This window comes from Garra rufa, chromosome 18 (assembly GCF_049309525.1).
Source record: "Garra rufa chromosome 18, GarRuf1.0, whole genome shotgun sequence".
NCBI lineage: Eukaryota > Metazoa > Chordata > Actinopteri > Cypriniformes > Cyprinidae > Garra > Garra rufa.
In genome coordinates this window covers 35,447,408-35,465,835 of record NC_133378.1, presented here as the reverse complement: position 1 = coordinate 35,465,835, position 18,428 = coordinate 35,447,408, and the positions used below count along the sequence as shown (strand labels likewise).

Below are 18,428 nucleotides of genomic sequence, written 5' to 3'. Positions count from 1 at the left end.
GACCTTTCTGACATTTTCAATTTTATATCTCACAATTCAGACTTTTTTCCCGACAACTGAGTTTATATCTTACAATTCCAAATTTTTCCCACAACTGTAAATTTATATCTCACAATTCCGACCTTTTCGACAATTTCGAGTTTATATCTCACAATTCAGACTTTTCCCCAACAACTGCGAGTTCATATCTCACAATTTCCACTTTTTTCCACAATTGCGAGTTTATATCTGTTCTTTTTCTCAAAATTGGGAGTTTATAATAATTGAAAGACAAAAGGTTCTAACTGTGAGATTTAAAGTTGCATTTACTTATTTCATATTTTTTAGTTTCATAGCAGTACTTCCATAGTAAGTACATAATCAAATTCATAAATATTAGCCATTTTAACATTATTTATTATAAAAATTAAAAATACATAGTGAGTGACTGAAACTGTTTTTGTCATGGAGTACACAGAGTTCACAGTTTTAACATTAATATTTTCTATATAAGGTAAATTATCCATTACCATTTTGAGTATGGCTATATATTCCAACTCACATTAGACCTTTTTTAACATTTAATAAAGTACATAATCAGTACCTGAGATTTGAATGTCATAGTTTTGTATGTTGTTCCAGCCACAACGTGGCAGTAATAAACACAACATAATTTCTAAATCAATTTCCCAAAAAATTCAGTTTTTCCATTTCTGAAACAGAATCCGTGTCACATTTGATTAGGACACAGTGTTAGCTTTGAAACCAACAGCTGCAAAACCTAACAAAGCAATATACAGTAGAAACACTAGAGTGTTTAGAGTAGGCTATAAATTAATGCCGTTCTTTGATATATGTGAAGCATTTTATAGGTTAAGTGATACTGAACGGCTTTTTTTCTCTTTGGCTGTCATCAGTGTCTACAGCTGGGTGAAGCGGTCATCATTTGAGAACGCTTGATTATAGACGCCATCTTTCCCGCCAAGACCTGAAAGTGCGGTTCCATTCCCTTTGACTATTCCTTCATCCTCTTCTGAAATACCAGCAGCTTTTTCCTTGGCTCTGTGGTGAATAAACCATCATAAACAGGTCAGATCAAGGACCTAACAGTAAGGTATGTCTGTGTTCAAGACACTGTTTGCACCTCATATTAACCTTTGCTGGGGAAGCTACTTTGAAACTATAGTTTTCAAAGCTACAAGCTACTTATAAAGTAGTTAAATAGGTCTAAAGCCAGCTACAAGTTAACAATCATAACAATCCAATTATGTCCATATTTATGCATGCTTTCTGTGTTTTTTTTTTAAATGAATGAATAAACATCAACATTAAATCAATGAATCAAAACATTTTACCAACTTCCAAATATTTAAAAGGTAGTGCATCTCAAATCGAAACAGTACTGAGATGACAACTTAATTGGGATGCAAATCATCTAATCGTTTTTAAATCAATTTATTAACATTCATATCAACATCATTGAAATGAACTGGAGTTTCCAACTCTTCAGTGCATATAAGAAAGGACAATTTAACATTGAGTTCAGCTTGCTCCAATGTAATGTGTATTAAAAAAATACAATAGATTAACTGAACGTTAAAGAAAAATATAGTCAACGTTGCTTCTTTTAGTTTACCCCTTAACATTAGTATTAACGTCCCTCTTGGGTGATCCAATCACAAGAATATCTTATGATCCAATCACTGAAATCTCATTCAGAGGCACTAAAAATGTATGTGACTACATTACATTTGCACTTTAAATGCTAATGCATCTCAGACAACAACAAACGACCGCCTACTCACTTGTCAATCAAACACTGCACTAAAACAAGAGTTTAAACTAGCTCTACGCAGCTTTAAAAGAAAACCAAGAATAGTCTAATATAAATAAGGAAAAGCTTATACATATATGACATTGGAGATCAAATCTGATTGTATATGGGCACAGGAGATGCATTTGAAATGCTTGTTAAATGTTTGGTTCATTCTCAGTCTGTCTTGTGATCATATCACCTGAGATGGATCGCTTTAAATAGGGTTTCTTCTGCATTTTGTCTTGTTTTCCAGTACAAATATCAAAACATTCTTATAGATCAAGATACATTTAGGCTACTTGAGATATTAAGTCTTGTTTTCTGAAAAATGTATGGTTACAGAAAAAGATATCTGGCAGAACTTAACTAAATTTAAAGGGAAAAAATTGCTTTTTTGCAGTGATGTTAATATCAGGTGTATCTTCATGGAACATGATCTTAATATCCTAATGATTTTTGATATCAATGAAAAAACAATAATTTTGACCCATACAATGTATTGTTGGCTTTTGCTACAATGCTACTAATGACTGGTTTTGTGGTCCAGGGTCACATTTCTGTTTGAATTGTTTGTTGAAAGAGCATTACTGACCGTCGTTTTTTGCTTGCTGTGGACATCAGTAAAGCCACAATCCCCACAGCCACAGCACCAATGACCACCCCAAACACGATGAGCCATGGTGGGGTATCGTATGTGATCGGGGCCGACAGTGTCGGCGGGATTCCCACGAACTCCAGGGTCATGTCCGATAACAGGAACGCATTGTTTATGCGATGCTTATTCTGCCTGGAATAATGAATGATGTGTGAGGGGTCTGGCATGCTAAAGGAGAAACGGTAGTAGCACAGATCTAGATGCCCCGTATCTTAAATGATGATAAAAATAAATAAATACCTGTAAATACAAAAGGAACAAAGATTTACAGATAATTTACATTTCAGGATTTCTCTCCATATAGTGGACTTCAAAGGTGCCCGTGAATTTGAACTTCCAAAATACAGTTTTAACGCAGCTTCAAACGGCTCTAAACGATCCCAACCGAGGAAGAAGGGTCTTATCTAGTAAAAAGATCTGTCAATTTCTAAAAAAAATCTATAATTTATATATCTTTTAACTTCAAATGCTCATCTTGTCTAGCTCTGTGTGAACACTGTGTATTCCTGTTCAAGACAGTTAGGGTATGTCAGGAAACTTCCATTTAATTTTCTTCTCCAACTTCAAAATGATCCTACATTGCTGTTTTACCTTTTTTTTGTAAGGGTGTTTGATCTTCTTTGCATGTTCACTTTGTCAACACTGGGTCAGTACTTCTGCAGCTATGTAAGATGATTTTGAAGTTTGAGGAGAAAAAGAGATGGGAGTTTTTCGACATACCCTAACTGTCTTCAACCGGAATACACAGAGTTGACACAGAGCTAGACAAGATAAGCATTTAAGAATAAAAAGTATATAAATTGTCTTTTTTTTTTTTTTTAGAAAATAACCAATCATTTCACTAGATAAGACCCTTCTTCCTCAGCTGGGATTGTTTAAAGCCCTTTAAAGCTGCATTTAAACTGCATTTTGGAAGTTCAAATTCGGGGGCACCATAGAAGTCCATTACAGGTCCTTCTCAAAAAATTAGCATATTGTGATAAAGTTCATTATTTTCTGTAATGTACTGATAAACATTAGACTTTCATATATTTTAGATTCATTACACACAACTGAAGTAGTTCAAGCCTTTTATTGTTTTAATATTGATGATTTTGGCATACAGCTCATGAAAACCCAAAATTCCTATCTCAAAAAATTAGCATATCATGAAAAGGTTCTCTAAACGAGCTATTAACCTAATCATCTGAATCAACTAATTAACTCTAAACACCTACAAAAGATTCCTGAGGCTTTTAAAAACTCCCAGCCTGGTTCATTACTCAAAACCGCAATCATGGGTAAGACTGCCGACTTGACTGCTGTCCAGAAGGCCATCATTGACACCCTCAAGCAAGAGGGTAAGACACAGAAAGACATTTCTGAATGAATAGGCTGTTCCCAGAGTGCTGTATCAAGGCACCTCAGTGGGAAGTCTGTGGGAAGGAAAAAGTGTGGCAGAAAACGCTGCACAACGAGAAGAGGTGACTGGACCCTGAGGAAGATTGTGGAGAAGGACCGATTCCAGACCTTGGGGGACCTGCGGAAGCAGTGGACTGAGTCTGGAGTAGAAACATCCAGAGCCACCGTGTACAGGCGTGTGCAGGAAATGGGCTACAGGTGCCGCATTCCCCAGGTCAAGCCTCTTTTGAACCAGAAACAGCGGCAGAAGCGCCTGACCTGGGCTACAGAGAAGCAGCACTGGACTGTTGCTCAGTGGTCCAAAGTACTTTTTTCGGATGAAAGCAAATTTTGCATGTCATTCGGAAATCAAGGTGCCAGAGTCTGGAGGAAGACTGGGGAGAGGGAAATGCCAAAATGCCTTCAGTCCAGTGTCAAGTACCCACAGTCAGTGATGGTCTGGGGTGCCATGTCAGCTGCTGGTGTTGGTCCACTGTGTTTTATCAAGGGCAGGGTCAATGCAGCTAGCTATCAGGAGATTTTGGAGCACTTCATGCTTCCATCTGCTGAAAAGCTTTATGGAGATGAAGATTTCATTTTTCAGCACGACCTGGCACCTGCTCACAGTGCCAAAACCACTGGTAAATGGTTTACTGACCATGGTATTACTGTGCTCAATTGGCCTGCCAACTCTCCTGACCTGAACCCCATAGAGAATCTGTGGGATATTGTGAAGAGAAAGTTGAGAGACGCAAGACTCAACACTCTGGATGAGCTTAAGGCCGCTATCGAAGCATCCTGGGCCTCCATAACACCTCAGCAGTGCCACAGGCTGATTGCCTCCATGCCACGCCGCAAAAGGATTCCCGACCAAGTATTAAATGCATAACTGAACATAATTATTTGAAGGTTGACTTTTTTTGTATTAAAAACACTTTTTATTAGTCGGATGAAATATGCTAATTTTTTGAGATAGGAATTTAGGGTTTTCATGAGCAGTATGCCAAAATCATCAATATTAAAACAATAAAAGGCTTGAACTACTTCAGTTGTGTGTAATGAATCTAAAATATATGAAAGTCTAATGTTTATCAGTACATTACAGAAAATAATGAACTTTATCACAATATGCTAATTTTTTGAGAAGGACCTGTATATGGAGAGAAATTCTGAAATGTTTTCTTCAAAAAACATAATTTCTGTTTGACTGAAGAAAGAAAGACATGAACATCTTGAATGAAAAAACTATTTTTCTTCTGGAAGTGAACTTCTCATTTAAAGGATTAGTTAAATCTCCTGATAATTTACTCACCCCTGTCTTCCAAGATGTTCATGTCTTTCTTTCTTCAGTCAAACAGAAATTAAGGTTTTCGAGGAAATCATTTAAGGATTTTTCTCTATGTTGTGGAGTTCGATGAGGATCAATGGGTTAAAGGTCCAAATTGCAGTTTAAATGCAGCTTCAAAGGACTCTACACGATCCCAGCCGAGGAATAAAGATCTTATCTAGTGAAATGATCAGTCATTTTCTAAAAAAAAAAAAAAAAAATCATATACTTTTTAACCACAAATGCTCATCTTGGACTAGCTCTGCACCCACAAGTTCATGCTTTACGTGATCACTTTGGAAAGGTCATGAATGACTTAGGCTGAAGTATCGACTGTGTTTATAAAGCAAACATGCGTAGAACGTCAAACGCCCTTTAAAAAAAGTTTAAACGATAACTTTGGACAATCTTGAAGTTGGAGGAGAAAATGGGATGGAGTCTCATTTTCTACCCTACCTTTTTGAACCAGAGTACACTCTTAAAAATAAAGCTGCTTCACGATGCCATAGAAGAACTTTTTTTGTCTAAATGGTTCCGTAAAGAACCTTTAACATCTGAAGAACCTTTCTGTTTCACAAAAGGTTCCTTGTGGCGAAAGAAGGTTCTTCAGATTATATAAAGGGAAAGAAAGAGATGGTTCTTTAAAGAACCTTTGACTGAATGGTTCTTTGCGGAACCAAAAATGGTTCTTCTATGGCATCGCTTGAAGAACCCTTCAAAGCACCTTTATTTTTAAGAGTGTACACTCTGTTCCTGGAGATCTACCTTCCTGCAGAGTTTAGTTCCAACCCTGATCAAACACACCTGTCTGTAATTATCAAGTGCTCATTCAGATCCTAATTAGTTGGTTCAGGTGTGTTTGATCAGGGTTGGAGCTGAACTCTGCAGGAAGGTAGATCTCCAGAAACAGGGTTGAGCACCCCTGCCATAGAATAACTTTTTTTTTGTCTAAATGGTTCCATAAAGAAACTTTAACATCTGAAGAACCTTTCTGTTTTACAAAAGGTTCTTTGTGGCGAAAGAAGGTTCTTCAGATTATAAAAAGGTAAGAAAGAGATGGTTCTTTAAAGAACCTTTGACTGAGTAGTTTTTTGTGGAACCAGAAATGGTTCTTCTATGGCATCGCTTGAAGAACCTTTTAAAGCACCTTTATTTTTAAGAGTGTACACAGATGAAGAACTAACCACGCGTGACTTTTCCAATGTGTTTGACGTCGCAAGACATTTTTACAGAAAATTACCAATTGTTTTGCTAGAAAAGACTCATTTTCCTTGGCTGGGATCGTGCAGAGCCCTTTGAAGCTGCTTTGAAACTGCAGTTTGGACCTTCAACCCATTGATCCCCATTGAAGTCCACTATATGGAGAAAAATCCTGGAATGTTTTCCTCAAAATCCTTAATTTCTTTTCGACATGTACATCTTGGATGACATGGGGTGAGTAAATTAAAAGTGCACAGTGTGCTAAAAAATTGTCATGGAAGTTTACTCTTTAAATACACAGTGGCCTTTTATTTCATTAATATTTCATTACCTGCAAGTTCAGTTTTTTTTAAATATACTTTGAAGTATCTGCATGTAGTCAGCATTTAAGCATCCCAACTCACTTGGGGGATTTCAAACAGAGCCATAATTTTGTGCAATACTGTCACGTTGTTACCCATGTGCCGTGTACCATCTAGTAAGCCATCAGCACATAAAGTCTAAACCTATAAACTTAACCACAGAGTGTTGACTCACCTCACTGCTTGTTCTACTTGTGCTTTGGGGATCAGTTGGGCTGAGTTATTTGGCGATGTCACCACGAACACGAACGACACTCTTTGAGTATCATTGCACACCAGTATGTTTGTAATGCTGAAAAAGATAGTTTAAATTAGAAATGTTAGATCACTTAGTATTCAGTTTTTTTATGTAGAGGGCATCAATAAAAAGCACTGAAACTAAACAGCCTCACTCAAACACATATACTGTATACACCTACACACACAAACCGTTTTAATCAATACTTTTATCATGTTTTTAAGTATGAGAAGCAAAATTGTGTGGGATAATGTTTTTTTCCCCCTCAGAGAACATGTGACCCTGGACCACAAAACCTCTTAAGTAGCATGGGTATATTTGTAGCAATAGCCAAAAATACATTGTATGAGTCAAAATGATCGATTTTTCTTTTATGCCTAAAATCATTAGGATATTAAGTAAAGATCATGTTCCATGAAGATATTTTGTACATTTCCTACTGTGAATATATCCAAACTTTTTGATTAGTAATATGCATTGCTAAGAACTTTATTTGGACAACTTTAAAGGCGATATTCTCAATATTTCGATTTTTTTGCACCCTCAGTTTCCAGACTTTCAAATACCTGTATCTCAGCTAAATATATCGTCATATCATAACCAATGCATCAATAGAAAGCTTATTTATTCAGCTTTCATCTTTTACTCCAGGGTCACATATTTTAAATTAAGTTTATCTTTTTTTTTACTCATTTGCAAAGGAACTTTTCAGCATATCAGCATATTAGAATGATTTCTGAAGGATCATGTTACACTGAAGACTGGAGTAATGATGCTGAAAATTCAGCTTTGATCACAAGAATAAATTACATTTTAAAACATATTCAAACAGAAAACAGTTATTATTTCATGCAATTTTGCTTAGGTAAATGTATCTTGTTTTAAAGATGCTTATATATTAATAAACCATTTTATTCCATGAAGATATTTTGTAAATTTCAAACTGTAAATATATCAAAACTTAATTTTTGATTAGTAATATGCATTGAATTTGGACAACTTTAAAGGCGATTTTCTCAATATTTAGATTGTTTATATTATCATATCATGTCATATCATAACAAACACATCTTTCATATGATGTATAAATGTCAATTTCAGTGTTAGGGAAAGTTATTTTTAAAAGTAATGCATTACAATATTAGGTTACTCCCTAAAAGTTATGTTATTTTTGCATTACTTTTTAAATCTGGGCAGGGCTTGCTTGTTTGTTTTTAATATAAAAAGTTCTATTTTTGGCAAATGTAAAAGCCTTTTTACACCAAAAGCCTCAGGCTTAGAGAAAAGTAAATTCACGTCTGTACAGTAAAGTAATATTATTACATAACTTGCGTTACTTGTAATGCGTTACCCCCAACACTGGTCAATTTAAAAAAAAAATTGCCCCTTATGACTAGTTTTGTGGTCCAGGGTCACATATTTTAAATTAAGTTTATTTGCAAATTACCTTTTCTCTTTAAAACTCATTTTTCTAATTTAAATCTTTGAGTACTCATAAAAGTTGACAAAATTAACTTTCAGCAGTCACAGACATTTTAAATGTACCAGAATGAGATTGTCCTTCCTAAGAATATCACCTGCGTGACTGTGATGCTAAATCCTAATGTGTGTATATATATATATATATAAAGCATGAGCCCTTCAACATCTTCCAAATTGCATATTTACAAAAAAAAACTTATATTAATACTTTTATTCAGCAATGATAGATAAAACTGACCAAGAGTGATAGTAAAGACAATATACCGCTACAAATTAAAATATTAAAATGTGTTTTTTAGCTATTTATCAAGAATCCTGTATCACTTTTAGACAAAAACGTGAAACAGCATAACTTTTCAACATTTATAATAAATAGAAATATTTGTTGAGCAGAAAATTAGCATATTAGAATGATTTCTGAAGGATCATGTGACATTGAAAACTGGTGTAATGATGCTGAAAATTCAGCTTTGATCACAGGAATAACGGTAACACTTTACAATAAGGTTCATTAGTTAAACATTAGATAATGTATTAACTAACATGAACTAACCATGAGCAATACATTTGTTACTGTATTTACTAATCTTTATTAACGTTAGTTAACAGAAATACAGTTGTTCATTGTTTGTTCATGTTAGTTCACGCTGCATTAACTAATGTTAACAAGATTTTAATATTGTATTAGTAAATGTTGAAATTAACATTAACAAAGAATAATAAATGCTGTATAAGTGCAGTTCATTATTAGTTCATGTTAACTAATGTGGTTAACTAATGTTAACTAAAGAACCTTATTGTAAAGTGTTACCGGAATAACTTACATTTTAAAATATATTCAAACAGTAAACAGTTACTTTACTATTCAACATTTTAATATAAAAACACAAACATAAAAACTTACCAACCCCCAAATATTATTATTTGCCATGAAAATTTACATAATGCCAGTAGACATGGTTTCTCGTTATACACTGAATGCAGCCAATAAGAATCAAGCACAAACAGCATCTCATCAATGTAACATGATGCTGCAAAAAAAGCACACACTCCCCTTCCAGCAGACCGACATCAATCAATACTGCGGTTCTCTCACAAACAAGCTTCAAGCATCTCTGCAACACTTCAGCTGTGAGATTTCACAATCGTTAGGGGCCAATATCTGGCTGGGAAAGGTTAACCGCAATTGATTTCCCTTGACCCATTAGCGTCTATATCGGCGCGTAATTACACCGGTTAAATTAATCAGTCTCGCTTTCCCCTTATCCAAGAGCGGCTCAATTGCAATGAATATAATTGAGGGGAAAAACACTGATTAAAAAATACATATTTAATCCGCTAAAACAGGTCAGGCCAAAAATTACATCATGCTTTTCTTTTTTTCAGATGATCACTGTTATTACTGAATGTGTAAAATGACTACTAGATCATAGGGCTTTGATAATAATCCGTCATTAAACAACATAATATCTATTCATTACATATTACAACTCATTTGAAGACAAAAAGGCCTATAGATGTAGCGGTTACCTGATATGTGGTATTTTGTCTATGTCAGATTTTATTTTAAACGCATAATTTATCTCACGGAAGATTCTTAATGACTTTCATTTGGAAGTTTCTTTAAATTATCTGTCAAATGAATAATATGTAATATGAATAACTCAGTTAAATGTATCACGCTGTGAATGTGATGCTTCATTTCATTAAAGCCACTAAATGATAGCTTTGTAAGCAATGTGAGCGGTACCTGCTTGTTGCTATGGGATTTCTTCACTTATTTTACATTCACAAGGTGAAAATCATACGTTTGCGCATTTAGAGAAGTAATAGCACACCTCACTGAGGCATTATCCTTATGGCAAATGGAGTGGAATGAGATACACGCCGAAAGTTTGCTACTTAGGGTTATGAGTTTGTTCAAATCCCTCACTCCCAGTCAGAAAAAGAAAAGAAAATACGAAAATACGACAAGAAAGTCAAGAAGATAAGGAAGGCTGTGGAAACGCAGCTCTGGCCTGGGAGCTGATATAGATTTCCGTGTCAGCAGCGTAGCAATGGAATCTGAGACCGTGCCGTCAAATTATTTGCCGAAGGGGAGGCATATAAATTGGAAAGAGGAGAGGGCCGTGATTGGAGCCTTGGGGGACACACCGCGTTAGACTGGAACAGTACATGATCTATGTTCCTCAATAGATACAAATTACTGCCTTGCGCTAAGAAATTATGTTAGCCAGAGGAAAACTCTACCAGTGATGCCAAAGGCTGATAAGCGGGGAGTAGAATGTTATGCCAGACGGTTCCAAAAACGGCTGGATATTGAGATTTCACGCTTGAAATTGTAAACCCGTCTGTTATTTTTAAGGTAATGTAAAACAGTGTGATATAATGTAAAGCACGACATGACAATCACTGTAAAAAATTTGCTGTAGTTCTGCAGCTGGTTGCCAGTAACTTACTGTAGATTTTGAATTTATGTTATTTACTGGCAACAGTTTGTTCAAAGTTAAATGAACATTAAACATTAACAAGTCTTTGTCTTTACAGAATAAAACTATAAAATAACAACCTACTGCAAAGCATTCTGGGAACCAGAAACCTTCATCAACCTTTTTCTGTTTTTTTCCTTTAGATTTTGGTTCCCAGAATGCTTTGCATGAGGCTGTTATTTTAGTTTTATTCTGTAAAGATAAAGACTTGTTAATGTTTAATGTTCAATTAACTTTGAACAAACTGTTGCCAGTAAATAGCATAAATTTAAATCTACAGTAAGTTACTGGCAACCAGCTGCCAGTAATACTGTAATTTCTACAGATTTTGTTTACAGTGAATGCAATGCACAACAATGCAATGCAGAGCAAAATAATATATAATGTAATGTAAATGTAGCACAAAGATATGCTGGTACAACACAATACAATGCAATGCAAAGCAAAAAAAAATATATATATATATATAATCTTGGTTTATCTGAAATTAATATCTCTATCATGTAATGCGATGCAACAAAACAGTGCAATGCAAAACAATGCTATGCAATTCTAAGCAAAGCAATATAGCATAATGTGTTCTTGGTTTCTTTCAAATTGTTAAAGGTGGCTCCTATTATGCAAAATCCACTTACATGTCATGTTTTGGGCTGTACTAATCGGTCGGAGCGGTAAATAAACATTTGGAGTCTTATAGACTGCCAAAAGATATGACAAATCAAGGAGAAGAGTGCAAAAAGCTGTCTGAGGAACAATAGACATTTGTGGTTTGCCAAGCTAAAACTAGGATTTCCAGGGCAAGAATTTTGACAACATTCATGTTTGTTTTTATTATTTCCAGTCAGGTAGGTGAAATATTAGGATAATATTTTACGTATGTGGTCGTGCATACCACCTACACTCTTAAAAATAAAGGTGCTTTGCGATGCCATAGAACCTTTTTGTCTGAATGGTTCCATAAAGAACCTTTAACATCTGGAGAACCTTTTGTTCTTTGTGGAAATAAAGGTTCTTCAGATTATAAAAAGGTAAGCAAGAAATGGTTCTTTAAAGAACCTTTGACTGAATGGTTCTTTGTGGAACCAAAAATGGTTCTTCTATGGCATCGCTTGAAGAACCTTTTGAAACACCTGTATTAACTTTAGTTTGTTAAAATATTCTGCCCTTTCCTGCTTACTACAAGGACTGTAAGTCCTTCTCTATATGATTTCCTGTGGTTTAGACAGCATAAATTAGCAGAACAACGTATCCAGTAGTACATTAACCGTGCAATCCATGCTGTTGTTTACATCTTGGTATCTCCAATATGGCCGCACATCTGACCAAACCGTGACGTAAGTGCAAATTCTCCTCTTTTGAAGACAGGGTGGGAATATGCAGCTAATTTGTATTTAAAGTGATACACACCAAAACAGCTCTCTTTTTTTAGACACACCCCAAAAACATTTTCCATATATTATATTAATGATCTTTGGGGTATTTTGAGCTGAAACTTCACAGACACATTCTGGGGACACCCAAGACCAACATTACATCTTGTAAAAAGGGACATGATAGGTGCCTTTTAACCTCTGTCATATAACATAACATAAAGTAAAGCAACATAATATATAGGGATGCACCGAAATGAAAATTAAATACTAGGCTGAAGGCTGATTACCGAACACGGTTTTTCATGTTTTTCCCCCATGTATTTTGCCAATTGCATAAATTAAATAGCCAAAATGTGCTTTTTACAGTTTTGTCTTTCTTTTCAAAAAACTAAAATACAAAATCAAAACAACAATTTAAAAATATTTACTTAACACTGAACATTTTTTACATTCTAGTAGACATTATAGCCTACCAACAAAGCACAATTTAACTTAAAAATGGCCAAAGAAAATTGAATCAGGCATGTGTTTTTTAATGAACAAATAAATGCAGCCTTGCTGAGCAAAGGAGAATGTAATAATAAATGTAGAGGTGTTGTAATAATTGTTATCATTATTTTTGTTACTTTTTTATTTCATTTTACAGAACAACAGTAAAATTACAATGCTAACATTTATGAATGTTGACTTTTATTTTGGCGGAAAACCACAAGAAGTCCTCAGTACTACTTCTTGCTGACAGCAGCAGATTTATGAATGATTCAGCGCTGTTTCAGCGCAGATTTTCCTCATGCTTGGGACTTTGAACCCTGGCTAATGAGCTCGTGCAGAGCTGTCAAAATACATACAATTCATGCATGTAATAGACAACATACCGTTCTGTAGTTTATTTACTAATGGTTTAAGGCCATTTCACAATTTCAGTCATCATACAGTAACCAGCAACAACCACCCCTTTCTCTTCTCATGCGGTTCTAAACAGTCTCTCGCTGTCGGTGCTTGTAATGATATTTTGCGTCTTGTTCGGTATAATTATTCAGCCTTGTAATGTAACAGAATGGAATACAAAGCAATACAATGAAATGTAATCTTGGTTTTAATTCTTTTTCTTTTTCTTCTGAAATGTTTCAGCAGAAGACATTTTTCAAAATGAAACCCCAGGTATTAAGACTTGTATCCTCATCGTTTTATACATATTTATGGGTCCCGCCATTATTTCAATGATGTGTGAAATGGTTGAACTCTGTGAGCTACTGGCGCTACCTGTTGCTATTTTTACCACAATACAACTTGGAAAGTAAAATACTGATACGATGCCACATTGTGCTGCTTTTGGTCGTAATTTTCAGTCGAACAGCAAAAAGAGAAGTGATGTAGCGATAAGAAGAGGAGAAAAGAACAGGAAGATGTCTGTGAACGAATAAAACTTCCTAAAGACCCGCGACTTTGTTCTCTCCACTTTATTCCTGATGCCTTTGAGGCTTTTTGTAAGACAACAGCAACTGAAAGAGCTTACAAACAGCAGAGAAAAGAAATGCTAGATGCCATTCTGGCAGAATGTGAACATGCTGATGCTTGAATCTCAGCATGGATTTCACTCATTTATACTCGACAGTACAGCATTTGGTTTAGGCCTATATGCTTCTATCCATTGCCACCTCTTTTAGTAGCTTCATTGGTCATTGTATCATTATTTCCGTCATGTCAACTCTCTAAAAAGTTTAGCATGGTAATGGATATAGATCTGCTTCACTGCTGCTGCTGAATTGCTGCTGCTGATGGTTATTGCTGTAGTTGTAGATTCTTGCTGTTCTGCTGCAAGCAAGTACAGAACTTGCTACTGCCAAAGCATATGGCAATATGGTGCTGTGAGTATTTAAGACATGCTGCTGCTGCACAAATAGCATGAAATAACCCGTAACAGATCTATACAGGTGGAGCTGGTTAAGGTGGAGGGTTTTAGTGGAACACTGAAAGCGCGCTGCGAAATGGCCAAGTGAATGCTACCAGCCATTTAAATAGCTGCAAGCTGCAAGTTTATTGGTTGCGTATGCAACATGAACTTGTGCCAAGTCACAAAACTTAAAAAAAATTAACAAGCCGTCAGCCTGCGTCCTCTAGAGTTTCATGGCAGAACTAGGTATTTTATTTGCTAAGTTAGGAAAAGCGATAAAATGCAACCATTTCACGCCATCAAAATAATAGCGGACCCCATAGTCCAAAATATGTATAAAACGATGTGGGTTTTTTTTAAATAACGTAAATCTTTCATGTTAAAAAACAAATTTGATTAGCAGAGAATAATGTCATTACATCTGTTTTGAAATAAGGTACTGTTGTTCACATGCTGCTATATCAAAAAAAAAAAAAAAAAAAAAATAACGTAAATCTTTCATGGGTTTTCTACTACATATTTAACTAAGAGACATTATTTACATTATATTAAGCCATACAAGACTTAAAGGAGTAGTTCACTTTCAGAACCAAAATTTACAGATAATGTACTCACCCCCTTGTCATCCAAGATGTTCATGTCTTTCTTTCTTCAGTCGTAAAGAAATGGTGTTTTTTGAGGAAAACATTTCAGGATTTCTCTCCATATAATGGATTTCTATGGTGCCCCCGAGTTTGAACTTCCAAAATGCAGTTTAAATGCAGCTTCAAAGGGCTCTAAATGATCTCAGCTGAGGAAGAAGGGTCTTATCTAGTGAAACGATCAGTTATTTTCTAAAAACATTTACAAGTTATATACTTTTTAATCTCAAAAGCTTGTTTTGCCAAGCTAGACAAGACGAGCATTTGAGGTTAAAAAGTATGTAAATTGTATTTTTTTTTTTTTTTGGAAAATAACCCATCGTTTTGCTGGATAAGACCCTTCTTTCCTCAGCTGTAATCGTTTAGAGCCCTTTGAAGCTGCATTTTGGAAGTTCAAACTCGGGGGCACCATAGAAGCCATTATATGGAGAGAAATCCTGAAATGTTTACTCAAAAAGCATAATTTCCTTACAATTAAAGAAAGAAAGACATGAACATCTTGGATGACAAGGGGGTGAGTAAATTATCTGTAAATTTTTGTTCTGAAAGTGAACTACTCCTTTAATACCTCTTTAATGTTTCTACTTGTTTTAGAATGTTAAGAGAAAATTCTAAAGTGTCATCAAGTTTCAGAATTATCAAGTGGAATATTCTCTTAACTGCATAACCATGCATAAAAACTTTTGTTTAGAGAACATTCAAAGGTAATGTTTGCGGAACTTAATAGTTCTCGTAAGTTAGCACAAGGCAAGATAATGCTGCAACAAAGCAAAGAGGAGCAATGCAAAGCAATAAAACAATATAATCTTATATGAAATTGTTAACTTCTCTGTCATGTAATTTACCTTAATGCAATGTAATGTAACACAGAGCAATTCAAAGCACAGCAATGCAAAACAATGCAAACTAATGCAATATAATGTAGCCTAATATAATCTTGGCTTCTCTTAGTCATGTTATGAAATTTCACATTGTACAGCTGTAAACCTCGGTTAGGATAAAAGTCTCATCTGAATACAGCATTCAACAATCAGGCCATTGTTAAATAACAGCTTTTCCCATCTAGAAATGTTGCCAAATAATTCACGTTACTTGTCTGAAGTTTTCTGAAACACACCACCTGTTTCCCTCAGGTGCTAAAACTGAGAAACTAAACCCGGCACTTGAAAGTATCTACTTTTTGTAGAAGCACATGAATATTTAATGAAGCAAGCATTGAGGATGCACATGATTGGCTGTCTGTTGCTAAAAAACACATGTTGCATTTCAGCACCCCAATGTTTCACACTGTTGCAACCGTTGACTGGTTTACCAGCCTTGTGAGGATGTTTTTTTCCTGACAGGGATGACAAAACCTGACCCACGCATGAAGAACAAACAGATTTGATTCTGAAAGCCATCAGCTCTTACTCACCAGCTGTGGTCAAATCATTCCGCTCACGTTTTCAATCACAATCAAAGTGGTCATCACAAAAACAACCTTGGACTGAACAGATTTGCTGTTGATTATCTTTTGTTAAGTGTGTCACCTGCTCGTGGGTGGAAAGCGTTGGTCTACTCACTCATACGTGTCTTGGTTAGTTTGTTTCCTCATGGCATATGCCACAGTCGATCTGAAGAGAAACATCTCGCTCTCGTTCCACTCATACTGAGATAGAGAGAAGAAAAATTTGAATTATTTAAAAAAATTGCACAATATTCCTGAATAAAATGATGGATATGGACATCAAACAGAATGAAAAGAGTAAAACCAAAACCTACAGCATCGTTTCCGAGGGCTGTTTTAATGCTGAGCCTGACTTTAAATCCATCTTTACTGTCTGTAGAGAAAAAGAGAGTGTTCATTTATTCACAGAAATCATCGGTGGTTGTTGTTGTTGTGAACTTCCTGTTCTTTTGGGCTGATAAGGCTTCGGGCTGAGTGTGTTCTTATTTACCATCCTCGTAAAAGATTCTCATTAGGGAATTGATGTGTCACTTATTTCCCAGTGATTTCTCATGATACTGAACTGAAGTAGATAAGATAAGATGCCAAAACAAGAAACTGAGTCTGTGTTTTTGGTCAGGCAACAAAGTGTCAGAATCCAGTTACGATGTTTAGAGGCTTCAGTGATGATTTTGTCCTTATTTAACTCTTTTGAAGTTTCAGTTCACTGTAATTTCACACTCCCTCTGAACATTTTCACTTTCTTCTTTACTTTAAATGTGTCCTGACTATCGTGAGTTGAGTTGGCTTTTCCCTGGCCACCGAAGTTCTCAAAAACATCACCAAAAAAAAATAAAAAAATTAAAACTTAAAATGTGTATTAAATATGCAGTGTTAAACAAAATTACTTGAAAACAAAATAAACCAAAATAAAATGCAAAACTTAATAAAATAAAAAAAGTAATAAAAATAAATAAACTAATAAAAAAGTATAGGTTTAAAAAAAACTAATTATAATACACAACAACATTTTTACAAAAATCTAAATTTAAAGTGACAACAGAACAAACAACAATCAAATTCAAAATATGAACAAAACTATAATAGTATACCAGTACCAGTATTAAACACTGATTAAATGTCCACATGTATCTTTATTTTCAATATATTTAATACAGATATTTTTACTTTTTATATTATATTAAAATAAAATACATAAATTAAAATTAAGTGAAAACAAAAAAGAAAACACTGATCAAATGTCACATTTCTTTTTTTTGTCATTATAATAAATACAGATATTTTACTTTTTATATTTATTTAAAATGTATTTTTATTTTAGTTTTATTCTATTGAAGTTAAATACATTGTATTTACTATAATGTTTAAATACTTACTTTTATATATAAATAAATAAAATACATAATATAAAGATTAAATTCAAAACAAAAAAAGAAAACACTGATCAAATGTCACATTTTCACTTTATTTTCATTATAATGAATACAGATATTTAACTTTTTCAGTTCATTTTATCATGTTTTTATTTTTTATTTAGCAGGTTTATATATTAATACATTATATATACATATATAAATAACTAAAACTAATAAAACTGATAAATACAATTAAAAATGGATAGATATTTAAACTAAACTAAAAACTAATAAAAATGACAAAAACACAACAAAAATTGCAAAACTAACTAAAATTAAAGTGAAAACAACTAAAGCAAATATAAAATAAAGCAAAAATACTAATGCAAGATATTTATTTAAAATGCATTTTTATAATGTTTTATTATATTAAAATTAAATACATTACATATAATATATATATATATATATATATATATATATATATATATATATATATATATATAAATAATACAAAACTTAAAACTTACTAAAATAAGTACTAAAAGTATTAAAATAAAAAACTAATAAATACAAATATGGTTAGACATTTAAAAAGCTACAACTAATAAAATGCAAAAACAAATGACTAAAATTAACTAAAATCAAGAAAAAAAAGGAAAATCTAATAGCAAAACAAAAATCAAAATACATTTTTTATATTTTATGTTTAAATGCTTACTATACATACATTATTTATATATATATATTATATATATATATATATATATATATATATATATATATATAT

At 33.9% G+C, this 18,428-nt stretch overlaps 1 protein-coding gene across 1 annotated transcript in view; it reads right to left on the bottom strand.

The window, feature by feature from the left end:
- Positions 1-373: 373 nt before the first annotated feature.
- The window catches only part of cltrn (collectrin, amino acid transport regulator), an 18,769-nt gene continuing 714 nt past the window's right edge, over positions 374-18,428 (bottom strand). The window contains exons 2-6 of the mRNA XM_073823608.1: positions 16,598-16,656; positions 16,399-16,484; positions 6,895-7,011; positions 2,388-2,582; positions 374-1,041 (exon numbers count right to left, since the gene is read on the bottom strand). Coding sequence (XP_073679709.1) covers positions 900-1,041; positions 2,388-2,582; positions 6,895-7,011; positions 16,399-16,484; positions 16,598-16,656 — 599 coding nt within the window. The 3' untranslated portion in view covers positions 374-899. The remainder of the gene's footprint in view (positions 1,042-2,387; positions 2,583-6,894; positions 7,012-16,398; positions 16,485-16,597; positions 16,657-18,428) is intronic.